The sequence below is a fragment of the Bacillus rossius genome, chromosome 1 (assembly GCF_032445375.1).
Source record: "Bacillus rossius redtenbacheri isolate Brsri chromosome 1, Brsri_v3, whole genome shotgun sequence".
NCBI lineage: Eukaryota > Metazoa > Arthropoda > Insecta > Phasmatodea > Bacillidae > Bacillus > Bacillus rossius.
In genome coordinates this window covers 337,861,347-337,881,714 of record NC_086330.1, presented here as the reverse complement: position 1 = coordinate 337,881,714, position 20,368 = coordinate 337,861,347, and the positions used below count along the sequence as shown (strand labels likewise).

The following is a 20,368-nucleotide window of genomic DNA, read 5'->3' as shown; positions in this document are numbered from 1 at the left end:
AAAATAAAATAAATCGTAAATAATAATAAATAATTAAACTGTCAAAACAAACATGTTGCAGTACAATATTAAAAATATCATCATTCAATTTTTTTATTTTAGGACATCTTATAATATTTAAGGTTATTCTGTATAATTATACATAGTATTGCTTAGGATTAAAAAGTTTTGATAGTTCAAATACTCATATTTTTCATTACAAGAGCAAATAATTGACCCCAAATTAATTAGGACAGTTATTTCATTTAAACATAAACCAAAGAAACATTCCTTAGACACTAGAATATTCATTAATCTAAAAAAAAATTGGTTGTCTGTAAAGTCGGTTTACAGACGATAGTTTGACGTGACATTATAACAAAACATTGATGAAATGATTGCATACTTTTATGAATAAAATTGAATCATTTTTATTGAATTATCACTATTTTGTATGGATACAAAGAAGGAATGAAATGAAATCTACAATTTAATTAATAAATTTACTTTTATTTGCACTCATTAATTCAAATATGTTTATTACTTTAACGAAGAGATTATTTTAACTATATCTTTTATACATGTTTGCTATTTAACTTCTTCCAATCTGTGTTATTCTGTTTAGGATAGGACGATGATAGGAAAAGTAGGAAACAAATGGGAGTGTTTCAAGGATGATGTGAAGGAAAATGTCTTACCCAACACCAAAATGCAGTAAAAAATAATATATTTGCGCCACTGACTCTGCAGCAATGCTAGGAGGAACGGGTTAGCAAAGAGCAGTGAAAATGTTACATTGAAATGCATGAAAACAGAATTACGCCACAGACTCTGTCAGAATGCTAGGAGGTTCAGGTTAGTAAAGAGCAATATAAAATGAGTGTAACGGGACACAGCAAAACGGGACAATGTGCATAACGGGACACTTTTTCGTGCGTGCAGCCGGCGTTCATCGATTTATTAGACGTCACGTCAAAATCTGTTGACTATCAAAACTGAAAATTAATTATCTGAATGTTTCGATACTAAGGCACTACCAAGTATTCAGTCAACCCTATTAAGTTAGCATGTTATGAAACCGCTATAGGTGCTAACTGTTAGCATGCAAGCATAATTGAGAAACAAACCACAGTGTACTGTGAAAGGTTTGACAATATCAAATTGTCTTGTGATCAGAGATATTTTATGGCTCTCCAAAGCAAGGGAAGTCAAGAATTATGATTTGTCAAGTGTTTTTGGAAACCCAAAGATCTGCCTGGTAGTGGATTTATGCCGACAAAATTACTGCAAGGAAAATTTGAATTTATAATGTTGCTACTACCAGTCACAATTTGTGTCTCCTCTGCAATAGACTTACGATAATTCACATCCTCAGTTTGTGGCACTAACACAAACACTAACAAACTGCCTTGAGTGAAAACTGTAAACAAGTGCATGCTCTAACATGAGTGGACTCATCATAAAATAAGTTAACCCACTCACATCTTGCTAAAATTATAGGAGGAATTTTTACAACAGAAATTTGATGATGTAACAGAACAATTTTTGTCACAGTGGAGATGTGAAGCGATGGCTCCCGTCATGAGACATGAACGTCGATTCAAGAACCACAGCAGTGAAGGTCGTAGCACACGCAGTACTTGTTAGTCTTTGTAGTTGTTGAGTTCTCAGTTGCAGCAAACTGCTGGTCATCAAATTAACTAGCTGTTTAAAATAAAATAATATGTACTTTAAATGTTAGGTCTGTATAATGTTTTTTAAATGAGAGCTTCCTAAAACATTTTAAATGGAAACAAATTAAAAATAAATTTTGTTTTATTTTATTTGTAAGATAATTTTTAATTTAGAGATTGTGGGAATTATTCTGCAATAAGTATTGCAAAAGAAATTATTTATATAATTTCATTTTGTTCTCATGATTTGTCTTTTTTTTTTTTTTTTTGTTACTTTTGCAAGTGTTGAGATAAACTATGAAAAATATACTTTCTGGAAATTTGTATTACTATTCATTCTGTAAAACCTTTAAGTAATAGCTTCTTTAAAGGAGCATATATTACCTAATTGAATTTTTACCTAATTTAAATTAGACACGAATTTAAACTACAACCATCCTTCACTTAGCATGACTGAGGCTATCCTAAAAATGTTAGTGTTATTCGAAATCGTGTATTCTGAAGCATTAGTCTCCATAAACAGCAAGTCTAATTTACTTAATGTGTTCAGGAATGTGTAGGGAAATATTCTTTACGTAATATAAATGCATAAAATAACACTCAACGATAAATATGTCACTCGATTTATCTTTATAAGCTACCGTTGAATACTTTGTATGACAAATACAACACCGCATAAAGAAGATATGTGGTTATGTATGTACTGTACTTATTAGCAGGTTGGCTTGCCCGCCCGGGTGTGACCTTCACCTCACGTCGCGTACCTTTCCAAACCATTCTTTACTGACAGTGAAACCGATATTTCTGTCAGTGTACATTTTAATTTTTCAAAAATTAAAGAGTTATTTTGCATATCACCGCTTTGGTTCACACCAATCCTGTCAGGCCTGTTATAACTATGTAATTATTCTTCGTAGTATACGTTGGCCCCAAGTTGTGGTAGCCACTCTGACTAAAACTCTTTGTAGTATATGGTGTTCTTGCGGGGTTTTGGTGCCTATTCTCTTCGCGGTAGATATCAGGAACGCTGCTACTGGATTGACTACCCAGACTGATAATCCAGCTAGCACGTCACTGCACTGTGTTACTGTCCAGAGAGTAATTATTAAAAGGAAAATTTGGTAGTGTTGTGTGACTAGTGGAAATTTGCATTACCTAAGTCCAGGTCTGTTTTATACGTAACTGACGTTTGCTATAAATGAAATAGTAATAGTTGGAAAACATATGATTTTAATGGGTTCTGGAATATTGACGTGAAGTTTGTTACTGTTAACATGTAACTAAGCGAGAAGGACAACCAAAATAATGTATTTTGGATGTTAACTTTCGTTCAGATCTAGGTGTCGGTAATTATATGCAAATGACGTCACAGGAACACATTGAATACCATGCCGGGTCTAGCTATAAGCTGTCTGAGGCTTGAGGCTCTTCCCAGGACCTCCAGGTGGTCTGCTGCTACGCTGGAACACTGGACGCTGGAAGCTGTAATTGGCGAACTACAGAAGATCTGAGGTAGCCGGGTGTCTGGCTGAAGAATCGACTTCCCTCTCGTCCTAAAAAGTCTGGTTTAATTTGGATCGGTCTCACCAATTGTCGTGGCCGATCGTAGCTGGCACTGACATCAGTCGTCCGGAACCACTACGGAACGAACGGGACCGACGCGGAAGTTGGCACTCGATGTCGCCGATACTCCCTATCTAAGACTTATTCAGTCTAGATACTATTCTCCCAACTCGTAGAATGGAGAATTCTAGATAGTACACGACCGCGGATGACGCGAATCTTCAATTCCTCGGGCGGCAACCAAGGCTTTGGTTCGCCCCAGCCCGAGAAACGTCTCCCTTCCTTCCTCCTTTCCAACTATTTATTTTCCGTCCCTAGCAACCAAGGAGCTATAAGGCCATCAGCAAACCAAATTAACTGCATAGTGAAATAAAACTTGGATTTAATGAGTAAGAGTGCTGAACTAAAGCAAATGAATAAAGTTTCCAAAGAATAATGCTTAGATGACCCTGAAGTTAAAAGTGTGTTGTCTCTGGCAATTAGATGTGTTATATAGGTTAACTTTGGTTGTCCTCTATACAATTAAATAATTAAATACATAAGATCGGCTTATGAAATATACAATTAAGGTTACAATAATAATCAAAATAATAATAATAATATAACTGTAAACAGTTGTACTGGTTACACTGTGATTATTTTTTTAATTGCACCATTCATTTAACAACCTTTTACATGTGAATCATCTGTTCATTTCTGTTGCGGTATATATATGTCATATATGTCAAATATATTCCCACTAGTACAACCAACAGCATCAGACGTATATAAACGTTACAGTTACTGGCAGACGAATGGGCAGACATTTCTTTGTGTTTGTGCATGTGAATACATGCCACTGGCTAGACTGAAGTTTGTGGCGGGTGACAACGGTACGGCCTGGTGACATACCTTCCCATACCTTCCCTTTTTTTTTTTTTTTTCTCTTTCTTTCCTGTGGCGATTTTGTGCTAACTGAAATATTTACAGACGTGCTATTCAAGACTGAGGCTGTAAAATTAACATAGTGCTAAATTAATTCGTGCAATTTGAAGACTTGCTAAGTGAAGGATTGGTGTACTTTACTTCTAAATACAAACACTTTGTGGTGCTTCTTGAATAACTAGGTTGCATGTGTACATTAAAGATACTAGTCTCTGGAATTAAATATTAAACTCCCAATAAATTAAATTGTATTTATTGCATTTGATACATTACCCTTGATTGATGAAGTATATATAAATGATCCCCAAATGTGATTACACAGTATACTCAAAAGTTTTACATATCTTGTATAAGAACCATTTTTTTTCCTTGGTATGTATCAAAGAAAAGTATTAAAAGTATTCTATACGACTAAATATTCCCCAGTGAGGTTAATAATATAATTATCATTTTTCCGAGTTCTCAGACGTGTACGTGTGTTGCCTGTACAGAAATCAGTTACGGCCCCCGACTTCGGAGTTACGGCATTTTCGCTGGCAAAAGTTTGGATGTGAATATTTCAGAGATACAGAGATTATATTTACAGTTCTCATTGCCGATAATGGGTTTAACCAAGATAGGTGACAGACACATCATTATAAAGCTATGTAGTTATGACTGGAACCAGTTTCTTGTCCAATGTGTGATAAGTAGAGAATAGATTTTATGGTATTATTTTTTAAATTCTATTTTGTAATACTTATTACACCAAAATAGTGTAACAGAAAATTTTGATCAGAATAAATCTGCTAGAATTTCAGTTAAAAGGTGATTTAATAAGAGATGCACAATCAAACAAATGAAATTATTTTTTCTGATCTTTACATTTTGGTAGGAACTTCGTATGAAAGTAATGACACTCCTTGATAGAGTCATGCGAGTATAGGCTTTTTAGGTCGAGTCGAGTTCGAGCAAGTATTCAAGAAATGTTTCGAGTTAGAGTTAAATTTGAGTCGAGTAGTAAAATCCATAAATATCTATTACTTATATATAACTGTCATGTTTAAAGACCAGCAAATATCAAGGCCCTATACAAATCTCGGGTGTGAGGATTCTCATTGCTGCAAATATTTTCATGGTCTTTAATAATTTTGTTTCTTTTTAAAATGTAAAGTATTATTAAAATTTACTTATTAACCAAAAAAAAAGTATAAAGGCATGTTTTAATTACCGACACCGAGCAAAATTTAATTCAAAACCTTGGAATAAGTGGAAAAGTATTTGTCAACATTCTTACCTGTCAGTCACCTAGCTGCAGGATATATTAAGGATTTCCACTGTTCCAGGAAATTTTTGTAGCCATACAAAAAAGATCATCAACTTTTTTTAGAATAGTTATACTGTATATATTTTAATATACATGCCTAAGCCTGAACATAACTCAATATATAAAATTTAAAAAAAAAAGACAGCAACATTTTACTATAGGAATGATCATAATCAACATTTTTGTAAAAGTCTTTCATGGAGAAACACCAGCTGTTCAATGTGCTCTGGAGCAAGGTTTTCTCGGCGTGTGGATACAGTAGAATCTCGTTATAAAGTACATCAATAAAACCTCAACTTTTATACTTAGTAATGAAAGTAAAGTACTTTATTCTGAAAGTTACCTTTAAAATGTACTATTTTTGAATTTTTAAAAATAAAGTAGTAAGGGATCAAATGTTACATTAGCTTGAACGCAAATATTTGTAAAACAAGAATTTTAAAAAAAATTATTGAACTTAATACAGTAGCCTAAATTCTAGGCCTAAATATACAAAATTTATATCTGTCGAACACAAAATGACAAATGGGTTAAACTATTTTGCACATATGTACATTTATTGGGATAAAATTCCCTCGTCATCTTCTAGGCGAAGTCTCTTGCAACCAGCAGATAAAGATGACTGTTCATACAGTTTAATAATTTTTTCGCGATCTTTTAATATTGTTGACAGTGTAGTGGGCACCAAACAAAACAACCGTGCTACATCTGCATTTTTCCAGCCTTTGTCAACTTCTTTTAAAATTTCCACTTTTTCCTTCAAAGTAAACTGCTCACATTTCTTTTTATCTTTTTGGCCATCCATCCTGATTAAAATATTCAATCAACAATATTGTTTGCCTCGTGCCACGTCAAACGTAAACAAACCTCTCATCCATAGATAACCATAGCTCCGCACTAGTAGCGCGCGTCGCGAGCATGGCTGTGCCAGGCGACATTCCTATCTTCATGGCAACACAATTAAAGCGTGTCGCCCATGTTGTGACACCAAACAGTTCAAAAAATCAAAACTTAACCTGCATAAATTACCATTATTGGATTTTTTATTTTGCATATAAGTTAAAATATAATTTTTATTTAACGTTTGTATCTGCAGTAATTGAAACTTTTAAAACGTGCTCTATAAATAACCAGAAGATGGCCCAACTAAAAACAATTGTCTTGAATAGGGGCGAGAGAGCAATCAATTGTTTAGATCGTCTCATGCATTAAAATGTGTGATCCATGGAGGAGGACGAATGGCGCGTTTGTTTGTTTACATTTTATACTTGTTAACGATTCTTGAAAGTGATAAAACTTAATCATTATGTACATTTATATTAAAGAACCCCTGCGCAAACACAGTAACTATTATGTAAAATTTTCCTGATAACTGGAAAAGAATGGTAGTTGTATTGAAAGGTAGGATACGTTTTTAATGTTAAAGTGAAATATTTTTACATTGTTTACATTGGTGTTTTGAGCATGAATTTCAAATCATACATTGAACTGAAAGATACAATGGGTTTCTTTTATTTACATACGCAAACAAGGTTAGTTAACATGTAATTTTAAATATTTTTTTACTTAGGCCTAACCGAAAAAATCATTAAACTCAAACTTGACTCTTGAGTCGTGAACGGCCGTGCCGAGTCCGAGCACTAAATAAAAACTCAACTTGAACTCGAAATTCGAGTATGCGCAGGTCTCTACTCCTTGAATTCCAAACATAAAAACTACTTTCTTTGTGATTTTGAACTCAGTTTTTGATTGAATGCTGCTTAGTTTCAAGATTAAATAAATTTTGGTGATATATAGTGTGTTAACTTGCTGTATGGTTACTGGTGCTAAGGGTTGAGGTAGCTAGGAACAGGTGGGGGGTATAAAACGAACAAGAAGAGTCCAGAGCAGACCGTATAATCTCCCAGACGTGACAAAACAAGCGAGCGGCTCCTAGTTGCCCTTGTTCTCCTCGGGCTCCGGCTCGGGCTCCGACCCGGCCTCCGCCTCTCCGTCCTCCCCTCCGTTGTACACCTGGCCCTCCATCTCCTCCTCCTCGTCATCGTCGCCCGCCACCTCTGCGTTCTCCGCCTCCGCCCGCTCCATCTGGCGAGCCAGCTCCGCCTCGTCCGTGGCAGTCACCACCTTCGGCTGGCGACAAGTCATCCAAACTGACATTGAAATCACTGCAACTGCAATAATTGTGTTATGCTCACAAATGTTATGCAGTAAAAGGGACGACAGAATTGCATCCCCTTGGAAAGGGTACCTTTCAGACTTATCGTGGTGTTAGTGTAGCTGGGTAGAAACTGGAAAGGTACCCTTTCTGACTTCTTAAAATGTTTCGGTTTTAATGCAAATATGCACTGGAAAGGTATACCCTCGGAAAGGGTACCTTTCAGAATTTTCTGTAGAATGACACTGCAGAAAATAAATTGGAAAGGTGCCCTTTCCAATTTCTTAAAATGCATATTATTTTCTGTTTTAAATTCGTGAAAGTTATCCCCTCTAACCTAACCTAACCTTTCCGAGCGGATACCTTTCCAGTCCATATTTGCATTAAAACTAAAACATTTTAAGAAATAGGAAAGGGTACCTTTCCAGTTTTTTTCTGCTGTGTCATTGTACAGAAAATCCTGAAAGGTACCCTTTCCGAGGGGATTCAATTCAGCCCCCCCCCTCCCCCCCAGTAAAATACCTTATTTTTTTTTATTATCCAAAATATTCTTATAATAAATAATTATACTGTGGTACTGACTCATTCACGGTTGCCACAAGCTTGGAATTTTGAAATTCCCCAACTGTTCAGATCTTAGTGACCAATTTCCCTGAACTCTTAAGACACGAACAATCCTGCCGCACCACTTAATGTAGATGCCATTTTCATCATAAAAAGTATGCAAACCAAAATAAATTAATAATTACATAATAAACCTTTTTTCAGTGAATAAAACACTAGCAAAGGACTGCAACTGCATCTATATATTTTTACTCTGTAAAACTCAACCTGTTGAATTTTAATTACTGCTAATTCTGAAGGAAAGCCTCTTTTCTGTATTTAAAAAAAAAAAGTTACATTTTTACTCCTTTAGAACATCCAGTCATAGTCATTCAAGTTGTTTACCAGTAGTTTTCTACTCTGAGTGGTTAGGTTAGCTTTTATATGCTACAATTACTGTGGTATAATAATCAGTTGAAACAGGTTGGCTCCATAAAAATACTTTAAAATAGTGAATGAAGACAGTTGGTTAGGCTAGGTTAACTACATAAAAAAATACTTTGAATGCATTTGAACGATTGGTTATGAATAGAGACCTGAAAAATTCGCTAACGCGAATTTAAGCATTTTCACATGTAAAACGCGAATTTCTGCACTTTTAATTGAAAACGCCTATTTATTATTCTTTTGGCACATTTTAAAGAAATTTTGTTAAATCCGCCTAAAAATTACGTATCAAAATAAAGATGTATCGTAATTAATTATACATATGTATATTTACAATGATTTTCGGTAAGTTCATTACTTTTCTAGATATTACGGTTATTTTGATTTCTTAGTTTAGTCGCCATCTTCCTTTTCTCAACGGTTGTTCACTTGTTGTCTTGTAATATAAAAATAAAATTTGTCACGGGCTTGAAATATATTTATACATAATTATATAATTATAAAAATGCAATGTTCAATTTCTTTCTTAAATTGTTCTCATATTCTTATAACATCGATTAAATTTACTTTTATATTTTTAACGGTGCCTTTACGTTTGGGTTGAAAATAAATAGGCTGGCTAAGAATGTTTGAGATTTCATGTTGGTCACTCTGTTTTGTTCGTTATTTTCATACAAACAAGTTTCTTCTGACAAAAACTTTAATACGTAAATTAATTACATTGTAGTATAATACGAACAATATTTATTGTTAAATAATTATTGAAATTAATTTTTAAACTTTCCTATACCCATATTTTAAAGTTATAGTTGAATAACACGAAAGAGACATACAAGTATGGAACTTCAATTGTAACCTCAAAATATGAAATCCTACAAAGTTGTAAACAAGTTTGCCGCAAAAACCAATTATTTTATCATCAACGAGTAACGTAGCTAGTGCGATTATATGAGGTGTTTGTTTTCGTTGTGGTTCTGGATTTTGAGCATTGCTTTAAAATAATTGTACAGCTAATGTTAAATTAAGTATAAAGTTACCCATATTTTGTTTGAAATGCCTAAGCCTAACGTAAATGCGTGTATACGGGCGGAAGAATTCAAACGTTAAGGTTTCTACGCTTCTGACCCAAAAACGTTAATGTGCAGACAATGCAGCTGCACAGTTACATATTAAAAAAGAGACAAGAACAGCAGAAGTTAGTGGGGTCGTTACCACAACGCCGAAATACCATAATGCCGAATGTCAAAATTGACCACAACGCCGAAATAACAACTGAATGAATTTGTGTGTGTTTCTTAAATGTACCTAATGCCGAGTTACCACAATCAAACCTAACCTAGTGTAATTTCTAGCCTAGCCTAGCCTAGCCTAGCCTAACCTAGTCTAACTTAACCTTGCCTAACCTAACCTTTGTAGCAGTCCTGCAATGACATTTTTCGGCATTAGTGTATTTCAGCGTTGGTACACAGCAGTTTTCTAGCTGTCAGCGTTGTGGTCAATTTGGCATTTCAGTGTTGTGGTGCGTTCCCTAGTTACTTTTTGTAAACAATAATTCGTAATTTTTTTTTTAAAAACTCAGTACCAGTTTAAAAGTAAGGAAAATAATACCAATTTTTGGAAAGAAAAAAAACTTTTTTTTTCCAGAAAAATAACACCTATTTTTGAGAAAAATAACATCTACTTTTTCAGGTCTCTAGTTATGAATGACCAATTATAGCTAACCTATCCAACTCCAAAATCTGAGGTCACAATAGTACTAAAGTTGGAACCACTTTTTAGAATAATGAGTGTAACCAAATCTGTAATGTAATTTAAAATACAAATAATATAAACTATAATTGATTTGAGTTTACCTCAACTGTTTCACAAGTTGAGATCACCTGATTTTTAATCTAGTTTTACAAATTTATAGTGCACTTAAAATTTAAATACGTTGAAGTCTTTACACTTTAAACATTTGGAAATCATCTCTGAAATGAACTGGAATTAGTATTCACTTTTTTAGTTCATCTTTAATGATATCTTTCGAACTGAAAAAATAGACCTGCACACACAAGCTTTAACGTCGTCTGGTGCAGAAATGTAGACAGCAAAAATTACTTAAATTTTTCACAAATCTGTGATTTATTTCACAAGCTGCCTCACCTCCCTTGCTGATCTCCCCCCCCCCCCCCCCCCCCCTTTTTTTCCACCAGCCTCTTTCAATATTGATACGACAAATTATTTGTAATGTAGGATGGAAAAGTTCATTTATATATAAATATTATGACTGAAAAATAGTTAAATCGTGTGTGTTTAGAATAATTTTCAGGCATGGAACATACAATACATGCAATAGAAAGCACTCAAGGGTCTTGCATCATAAGTTTGTCATCATTTCTTCACCATGTAATATTATGGTTTACCGCTCAAATCTCACAGTTGACCTATGCGTGATAAGACTGCTTGCCAGTTCAGAGCACTTACATGCAATACTGCGCTAGAAGCACCAGAGAGCATCAGCTTCACTAACACAAATACACCTCTGACTAGACGGGCCCCTTAAAACATATATGAAGCAAATAAGACTGTGGATGAAACTGCATTAACAGGAGCGCACGTTAGCATTACTTACAGCCATCTGGATTGTGAACACTCCACCCATGTCAGTGATGGTCTTCTCTATTTCCACGATGGCCTGTTGAAGCGCTGCCAAACCGTCTTGTTTCTCGGGTGTTGACGTCGTCATGACTAAAGATTAATAAACCACACAGCAAACATTTTAACACAACCTAAAAATATGGTCAAATAGATAAACTTTGTCTCCAATGCTTTTTATGCCTTAAGATATAACACATGAGTCTCAATTAACCAAGCTCGATTAACAGAGGCTCCGTATCATCAGAGCTGACCTGAAGCACCATTACCAGCAAAGACAGTTGAAAGATTTGCTTGTAGACCTAGAAAATTACCTGTTGTCAAAAGCCTAAAATAATATTAACCTAAAAAATGAAAGAATGAAGAAAAACTGGAAAAACATCAACCAGAAAAACGATACCTCTGCGCCAACCGAAAACCAAAACAATTTGTAAATTATACAACGGTGTTATTCGGGATTTTGCTTATCTGTGATAGCCGGGGTAACACTGACTCTGTTAATAAAAACTCTACTGTGTTCCATTGGATGGTGCATATTATATAAATCAACAATAGATTGTACTCTAGTATATCTGTAGTTTACTGATATCACCGATTTCCTACCTGTTTTAAGCTTTAATCTCTGTTGGGTCTGTTTTATAAATATGTCAATTTTGATTACAGTTTTGATTCTTAAATTTGAGTATCAAATCTTCAATTTTCATTATGATTCCATCAGATTCAATACTCCTTCAGATAATGCTAATCAAACACTTCCTGACTTATACACTTGGATACAAACACCGGTTAGTTATCTCACAAATATAATTACTGCTGAGACTGAGATCTAATTTTTTTGAATCATTTTGGGTTCACCAACTAACATAATGTATTACTCACAAAACTATATTGATTGTGAGAAGTAATGCAATAGCTGTTATCAGGCAAACAAACCGCTGAAAATGAATTCACTTTATTTTAGTAGCCACATATTTTGTGATGTGGCATACCAGATATTTTTCATCTCCTACTAATTTATATAGAACAAGCTTTTTTATTACAATACAGCATTAGATGTTAGTACATAGTTAAATTAACTTAATAAACCTAACACTTTGGGGGAAAAAAATTGGATTTGAACCTCCCATCAGTTTTCCTTTTGCTAGTAGTTATGGGCCCACGCAACAGATAGCATCACATGTCACACAAAACATGGTTTCAGTTTCCACTGTAAGAGTCACACTTCTGTATTACCCTTCCTGTTCTATATGCTCAAAGACATGCTTTCAAAGCAACATGAATTCTAACACATTTTGTTTAAACATGAGGCTTTTAACAACAGCCTCTGTTGAAACATTTATCAACCATTTTTAATTTGCCATCTCAATTACCATGTTTTATTGCATAATCGTCACATATTTTATAGACATCTGCGAATTGTGATTTTTCAGTTTGAATCGAATTCGAATCGAATTTCATTAAAATTCACGAGTTTCGAATTTTTTTCGAATCGAATTTGGGAATATTTATTAAAATAACATAGATCATAAAAAATTTCTAACATACCTCCTTTGAAAAACTTGTCACATAATTCACAGTTTAAATCAAGTAACTAAAATTAAAGTGAGACTATTTTGAAGAAGCACAACCAGATTTTCAAAAACTAAAAAAAAAAAATTAAAAATTATGTCTTCGCAAATCATTTCAAATCGTCATGGAGAAAGGTGAGTTTATCGACATGGTGCGGCAACAACAATTCTCTGCGGCTGGTAACTATGTTGCCTACTGTAGAGAAAACTCTCTTCACTTTCCACCTTATTTAGCATGTTTGACTTTCAAGCATAAAAATATTAATAAAAATATCACAGCATAAGGAAGTGGTACAAAAGAAAAAAAAAATTGGTTGTCTGTAAAGTCGGTTTACGGACGATAGTTTAACGTGACGTCATAATGAAACATTGATGAAATGATTGCATACTTTTATGAATAAAATTTAATAATTTTTATTGAATTATCACAACTTTGTATGGATACAAAGAAGAAGTGAAATTAAATCTACAATTTAATTGATGAATTTACTTTTATTTGCACTCATTAATTCAAATATGTTTGTTACTTTAACGAAGAGATTATTTTAACTATAACTTTTATACATGTTTGCTATTTAACTTCTTCGAATCTGTGTTATTCTGTTAAGGATAGGACGATGATAGGAAAAGTAGTAAACGAATGGGAGTGTTTCAAGTTTAATGTGCCTCGAAAAAGTCAATTCGATGGTTGTTCCAATCGATTGGAAGAGAGATAGATGTGGCGCAAGAGAACAATGAGCGTAACGGGACAATGTGTGTAACAGGACAATTTTTCGTGCGTGCAGCCAGCGTTCATCGATTTATTAGACGTTATCACGTCACAAAAAAAAAAAAAATTACCGTTTTTAATGCGTAAGCATTGCACATTTTATTCTAAAATCAAGTTTATAATTAGGGGTGAGACCGTGGGTTCACTCTTAGCTGAGTTTTGAAATAAACAAACACCGTCGTATCACTGCGCTGCGTCAGCAAGTGATAGGCTGAATTCTTCTTGCGCGCCAAGCACTAGTTGCAACACACACACTTCAGTACAGTCGGTGCTAATAAAATAACGGCGAAGTAATATAACAGGAAGCACCGTAGCACTTTGTTCAGCGTAGGTGGTTCATTTGCGAAGAAAAAACTATGCACTTTACGCCTAAAAGCCGTATTCACAAAATCATCACAAGTTTTGATAACAGGATACTCAAGTTTCCTTTTCTTCAAAGGCTTTCCCGTTCTGTGCTTTACAAAACCTTGTCCGGCGTCAGCCATAACAAACCGTGCGCGCACGAATCCGAAATACAACTGTTGCGCCGGGTATCAACTGTAGACCGTACACACAGCGTCTGCTAACATAATTGTAAGTAAATACTTGCTGACACATTAAACTGTATTGGATATTAATGGTGAAACGCTATAATGCTATATAACAACAATTGTTATAAAAAAGGCAGTGTAAAAATACTTACAAATGGTACGTAACCAAGGGACTATTTCTTGGGCACGAATAATGTGCGCGGCGGACGGCAGCCAATGCAAATGTTTGTTTACAAGAGGCTTTGTTTATTCCAAAATTCCGGTAAGAGCGAACGGAGAATACTATTATGCAAAAAAAAAAATGTAAAGTAATCCATAAAAACAAGACCTTTTCATGGAAAGTACGTTTATTTAAAAAGTAGACTTTGTGAAAGCAAGCTTAATAATTTAAATTAATGAGTGATGCAATAAAAACCATTTTATTCAACGTAAAAAAAGAAAGAAAAGAAACCTGTAACAAGAACGTGATTTGTAACTATACACATAACGATTGTGCGGGTTAACTTGGTTATTGACAGAGCGCGCGCGTGCATGCAGTCTGCGAGCTATCGACATCAGTTTTCGACTACGTGCGCGCGCTCTATAATGGAATACAGGAATCAACACAACCAAACTGGTGCTGTTTACGTTTTTATAAGCGGTATAAAGCGACTCTCGAGACGTTTAACATGAAGTTTTTAAATTTTAAAAAAGTCTTTAAAACACGATTTACATATCAGATTACTTTTTAATATAATTAATTAAGTTAGTAAGCAATTTTATCAGAACGAACGGCGTAAACTGCGTAAAGCAATAGGCGCGTTGTAAACAACGGGAATTCATTGCATTACATCCAATGAGGTTAAAACGGGACAGAAATAAAATTGTTCAAATAACGTGAAAACGTAAATAACGGTAACGTAAATAAGGGGTTTCGATGTATAATTTTTTGTAAGTGGAAGATGTAATCGTCCATTTACATTTCTTTTAAAATTGGGGGAGGGGGATGTCAAGTCGAATTATTGTAAAATTAATTCGATTCGAATTTACGAATCGAATATCAAAAAATTCGAACTCAAATTCGGTAATTTCGAATATTCGCAGAACCATAATATTTTATACTAAAATCAAGTTTGGATAGTAGGGGTGCGAAGATTATGCGAAATAAAAAAATTTTTTTGTTAGGTAAAGCTATTAAAAAAAACTCATTCATGGAAAGTACATTTATTTACAAAGTGGAGTATATAAAAGTACGATGAACAATTAAAATTAATAAGTCATGCAACGAAAACCTTTCTTCAACTTTAAATAGAAAAACAAAATGTGAATGCGAGCCTGAACTAACGCATAACTATCGTAGTACACGCCACGAGAGTGTGCAGGCCAACAAATGTAGTTAACTCAGTTCTCGACAGAGAGCGTGTGTTGCATGCAATCGGCAAGATATCAGTATCAATATTCAACTACGTGTGCGCGCTCTATACAGGAAGCAACATAACCAAACATCAATGATTCCAACTAGCGCTGGCGACATTTTTATAAGCGGTAGACCGCGGTGACGCAGACAAACAGATAAAGGTTATAACGTTTAAAAACGTCTTTAAAAGAAAATACACATCAGACAACTTTGTATTTCTGTTAATTAAATAAGTAAGTGGTAATGTCAGAATAAATATTAGATTTCTACTTTAAAATACATTGTTTTATACGGAAAAGATACCTACACAAAGCGCTCTGAATCTAATCGCTGGACCAAAAACATCATGCAACATTTACGTGAGAGGTTTTTTTTATCCAAATTTTGACGCCCTAAAATATAGGTGCGACGATTATGCAATAAAACAGGGTAACTCAGAACGAAATAATTTTGAATTTAATAGGCTTTTCATGAAGTGAGGTCAACCTACAAGTTTCTACCAGTTCAAATTTGTATGCACTTTTAACCACAACTGCAATATTTGGCAAGTACACCAGACAGATCTTTGATGATCATTCCATGTATTTCTCCAATTCTGCTCAATACTGTACGCAACACCATTTTGACATGTGACAAAAATGTCCAGTCCCTTTAGGTGAGTCTTGCCATCAAGCAAATCCGTTTAGTATGTTGTGCATGGTTTTTCGGGGATAAAAAACTACCAATAACAACTGAGCCACACATACCATACAGGGGTGGTGCAATGAGATTGATCTTTATGGGCATTTCTTCAGTGGAGCACGCGAGCCCCGCCCGCAAAGCAGCCTTCACCGCGTCGATGCCTTCGTAGCCGTAGCAGGCAACCTCTATGTCGGAGCGGATCTTCACCGCCTGAGAAGTCAGCTTCCGCTTGATGTTGTTGAGCAGCACTTCTTGGGTTTCATCGTCCAAACCGCACTCCGCGAGAATGGATGGATCCCTGAGTGAATTAAGCAAAAAAAAATCTATATGTGATATAAAAAAAATGGTATTACTTTATTTTCTCACTATGACTACAGGCCAATAAGATGAACTTAGAAAAAAATTCCTACAACTGAAAAGTTAAAACTACGACAATTTTATTTTTATTTGTAACTGTAATTAACTGGCCTATGAACTGTTCTTGGCTTGACGTTGAGTTACGGGAGAACCTGTACACTGCTTTCCATTTAATACTTCTGCCCATTTATTTTCCCTCTGAAGATAACATTTAAAACCAAAATTTGACACGTACATTGGGCTCAACAACTGCCATTGTATCGGCTATGTAGGCTCAGGTGAAAGACAACACCAAACAACGGAAATTACGGTTTGACTTTGGAACAAGTTTTGCATTTAAACATAAAGGAAAAAATACCACAATATTTTTTTCCTACATTCCTTTATGAAACATGTTGTCTCATAATTAATTGTGTGTTATCTACTTTCAGGTCACGTATTATGCTGAAAAACCGTAAACCTACAGTACTCAGGAAAATGAGCACAAGTAGCACCAACACCTTCCAAAGCTTGTAGATATACCATGCAGAGAAAAACTCTATACACCATAGTGACGTTTTAGTGTAATATTCTGATATTGTACAGAAATTTCTGTATTATGATAGTATTTATATATATCCTCTATTGCTGTTGAAAATGAAACTAAAGAAAATTAACTATTACCACTATGTACAAAGTGTAATATTCACAGATTGTATAGAAATTCTTGTACCAAATTATTATTTATAACCTATTGATGTACAAAGAAAAAAATATATATAACATGTTTTATCATGTGTGTATTTGCTTATTAATTTATAAAATGTTTCTAAACAGCAGCCAAAAACGTCAGCTTCCATTATCGAATACAGCTAACTTCCAAGGCATTTGCTTCGGACAGTAATGGTTTTAGCGTTAAAAAAAAACATTCATTCAACTTTAATCAAACAACTTCTGTTTAATTGGGGGAAAAAAACAGCTACAGTATTACACAGCTTATTCTGCAATAGACACACTCAAAGAGCACTATTTTGCAAAAAAAAAATTAATTTAACTTCTGTACATTCTCAATTTTTTTAAGAATTTCATTACCTGAAATCTATGTTGCAAAACTTTTGCTCATCACATACTTCCATTTTTTGCTAATAAATATATGAGGAACTTAGTGTATACACTGATTAGTGCAGACAATTGCAATTATGTGGCCCTCCTTCAATGATCTCAGAAGTCACATAACTTCTGAGAGAATTGCTGGATTGGATTGGTTATTAATAGGCCTAAGCGGTTCTCTGAATTTTTGGGACCTGTTTCAATTCCTTCAAAATACTTACTCGAAAACAAAATTTTGAAATCATCTGTTTCTGTATTTTGGTACGTCTCCGTTACTTTAAGATCCTTAATGTTTGCGTGATTTTTTATTTCCACAAAAAAGGTAAACAAACACATTCTTTCAATGTTACTTAACATTTTAGAATATCGCCGCCTGAGAATTGGAGTGTTCTATGTCCACTTTTTAGGTTTTTTATGCTATGGAAACGAAATTAATATTAGTATTCATTTGTACTATATCTACACACGTCTACGCACATAAAAATGTTTGTTCTTTATTTAAGACCAATAGTATTTTGTTCTATGTCATGATATTCATCGTTATTTGAACTTTCAAATGCTTATATCTCAGTTCCGACTTCAATGGACATAGAACACTCCAATTCTCAGGCGACGATATAATAACTTGCGAAACACATATGCAATAAGAGTGTGGTTTTTATCCGTTACAATTTACAGGATTCACTTCTACATGTATGTATTAAACTGTAGTATATTCTAATGTTTGTTGGTTGAAAATGTTTATTACTTATAGCCATTACATGTGTTAAATCAATGCCAACTATATTAGCAAAGCTTGGAAATTGTCCAGATGCTCCTGATCAATAAAACACAGAACAACAAAATACGAGTGTTTGGATTCTCATGCCCCAATCCCAAGGTAGAGAGCATGTGAAGAAAAACATTATATATTTTAACCTGGGTCCTAAAGAATGAGAGTCCAGCGTCTTGCCGCATGCCGCACCACTGTGCCATCTTGGTCCACCTGAGGCACTAGAATTTACAGATGGACGAAGGGTTCAAGCTACAAGATGGAACCACGACATAATGCATCAGATCATTTGTGGTGATAAAGTTGATGGAGAAGGGGGGGGGGGGGGGGGGGGGAGAGAGAGAGAGAGAGAGAGATGAGAAGAGATGGGAGTACCGCGAGAAACCTACCTTTCCCACCAGTGTCCGTGGATGACCCTGCAGGAATTGAATCCCGATGGTCTTCTTGGTAGAAGAATGATCCAATCACTCACACACACAGAGGTCTACAAGACATATTTAAAGCTATGAACTAGTGACCAATTGAACGACAGTTCACGGCAGAACGGTCAAGAAGCAGGAGGGGGGAAAGGCATGTACGCCCACGACTGAACAACCTGCGCAAACGTACGATGCTGAACTGACAAGCGGGATTATGGATGCTACCGCCATTAACGTGCACCCACTGCAGTGCTGGCAATAAGTATTTCTGTGTCCTGACAGACAAGTACATTTTCACCATACTCTGGTTATGATCCTACCTACGGAAAAAAAAACATGTTGTGTTGCTGGCCCAGCGCAGTTGGGCTCTACACTATATTAACTACTTCCAAACGTACGATGGTGCAAATTGAGCTCATTTAAAACATTAAACAAATGAAATAAATTTTATAATCTTTGTACACACACAAACACATATACACATTCCTGTGGATAACACATTAATAAGAAATTTCCGCTTGTCTCTGTACCCGTTTCCTCTAGTAAATGATTTGAGGAGATACAAATACATAGGAAAATGTATGTTTGACTGGCCTACATCACAACATCAATGGAGATTGTAAAAGGTCCCCCCAATAAAATTTTACTAACTTATCTCACAATTTTTTTACCATTCTAACCTAAACCCAATATCAATGTTTTGATTCATTTTAGCTGTGTGAAACTTAAATAATAATAATATTTAAAAAAAATAAACTTATATACATATATAAGTTTATATATAATAAAAAAATGCTTTCAAAAGGTATTAAACATGATTGGCTATTTTATGTTCATGTCTCCTGCATATAAGCATAAAAAATGTTTAATAGTAGCTTCATCACACACAGTTGTATGAAAAATAAGTTTACTTGGTTAACACAAAATTTAGATGGTTTCCTCAATATTTTCCCCCTTATACACAACTTCTTTTTGACTCAAATGATCTCAGGCAAGTTTTTCAAAACTAAATCAAATTGTCTAGTAAATCCACACAATGTAATTTAATCCCTTACTTTTAAAGATAATCTTCTAATTTCCTGACTATTCCTCATCATCACTGACAGTCTTCCTGACCATCACTAAAAAGCTCCCTGATTCCTGACAGTTACTTCCAGACTCGCGACCGCTCAGGAAGGAGCAGCGCCGGCTACTCACAGCACCGCCTGCTTGAAGAAGTCGTAGGCGGAGGCCTTCTTCTTGTACTTCTCCTCGAAGCGCCAGGCCGTCCTCTGGTACAGCTCCTCCAGCTGCTCGTCCGTCTCGTAGTGCAGCAGCTCCGCCACGTGGCGCAGAATCGAGTTGACGGCCTTGGCCTTGGCGAACCGCTCCGTGCACTTGTCCACGTCCTCCGCCGACACCCGGCGCTTGCTCAGGTCGATGTAGCCTGTCGGCAGCCGCCCAGCACTCGCCTCCCGTCTCACGCCAGATCGCTAGACTGCGGTACGGAGAAAGGTTCAGAAAAAACCCAAACAATCCTGTTTTTTTTCTTTAAACCAAGGGTTTTTTTTAAAAATTTAA

The 20,368-nt window shown here is 35.1% G+C and overlaps 2 protein-coding genes across 11 annotated transcripts in view; one reads left to right on the top strand and one right to left on the bottom strand.

The window, feature by feature from the left end:
* The window catches only part of LOC134528104 (reticulon-4-interacting protein 1 homolog, mitochondrial-like), a 79,921-nt gene extending 62,624 nt beyond the window's left edge, over nt 1–17,297 (top strand). For 4 of the 9 annotated variants that reach the window (XM_063361369.1, XM_063361368.1, XM_063361367.1 and 1 more), the window contains exon 10: nt 16,960–17,297. In XM_063361369.1, coding sequence (XP_063217439.1) covers nt 16,960–17,044 — 85 coding nt within the window. In that variant the 3' untranslated portion in view covers nt 17,045–17,297. Of the gene's footprint in view, nt 1–1,533; nt 5,550–16,959 lie in introns of those variants that run through there. The other 5 variants (XM_063361378.1, XM_063361376.1, XM_063361375.1 and 2 more) reach the window with 2 other exon arrangements.
* LOC134528105 (eukaryotic translation initiation factor 2 subunit 1) overlaps nt 7,326–20,368 on the bottom strand; it is a 32,701-nt gene continuing 19,658 nt past the window's right edge. For both annotated transcript variants that reach the window (XM_063361380.1, XM_063361379.1), the window contains exons 3-6: nt 20,006–20,234; nt 16,237–16,469; nt 11,205–11,320; nt 7,326–7,575 (exon numbers count right to left, since the gene is read on the bottom strand). In XM_063361380.1, the coding sequence (XP_063217450.1) occupies nt 7,378–7,575; nt 11,205–11,320; nt 16,237–16,469; nt 20,006–20,234 (776 nt within the window). In that variant the 3' untranslated portion in view covers nt 7,326–7,377. The remainder of the gene's footprint in view (nt 7,576–11,204; nt 11,321–16,236; nt 16,470–20,005; nt 20,235–20,368) is intronic.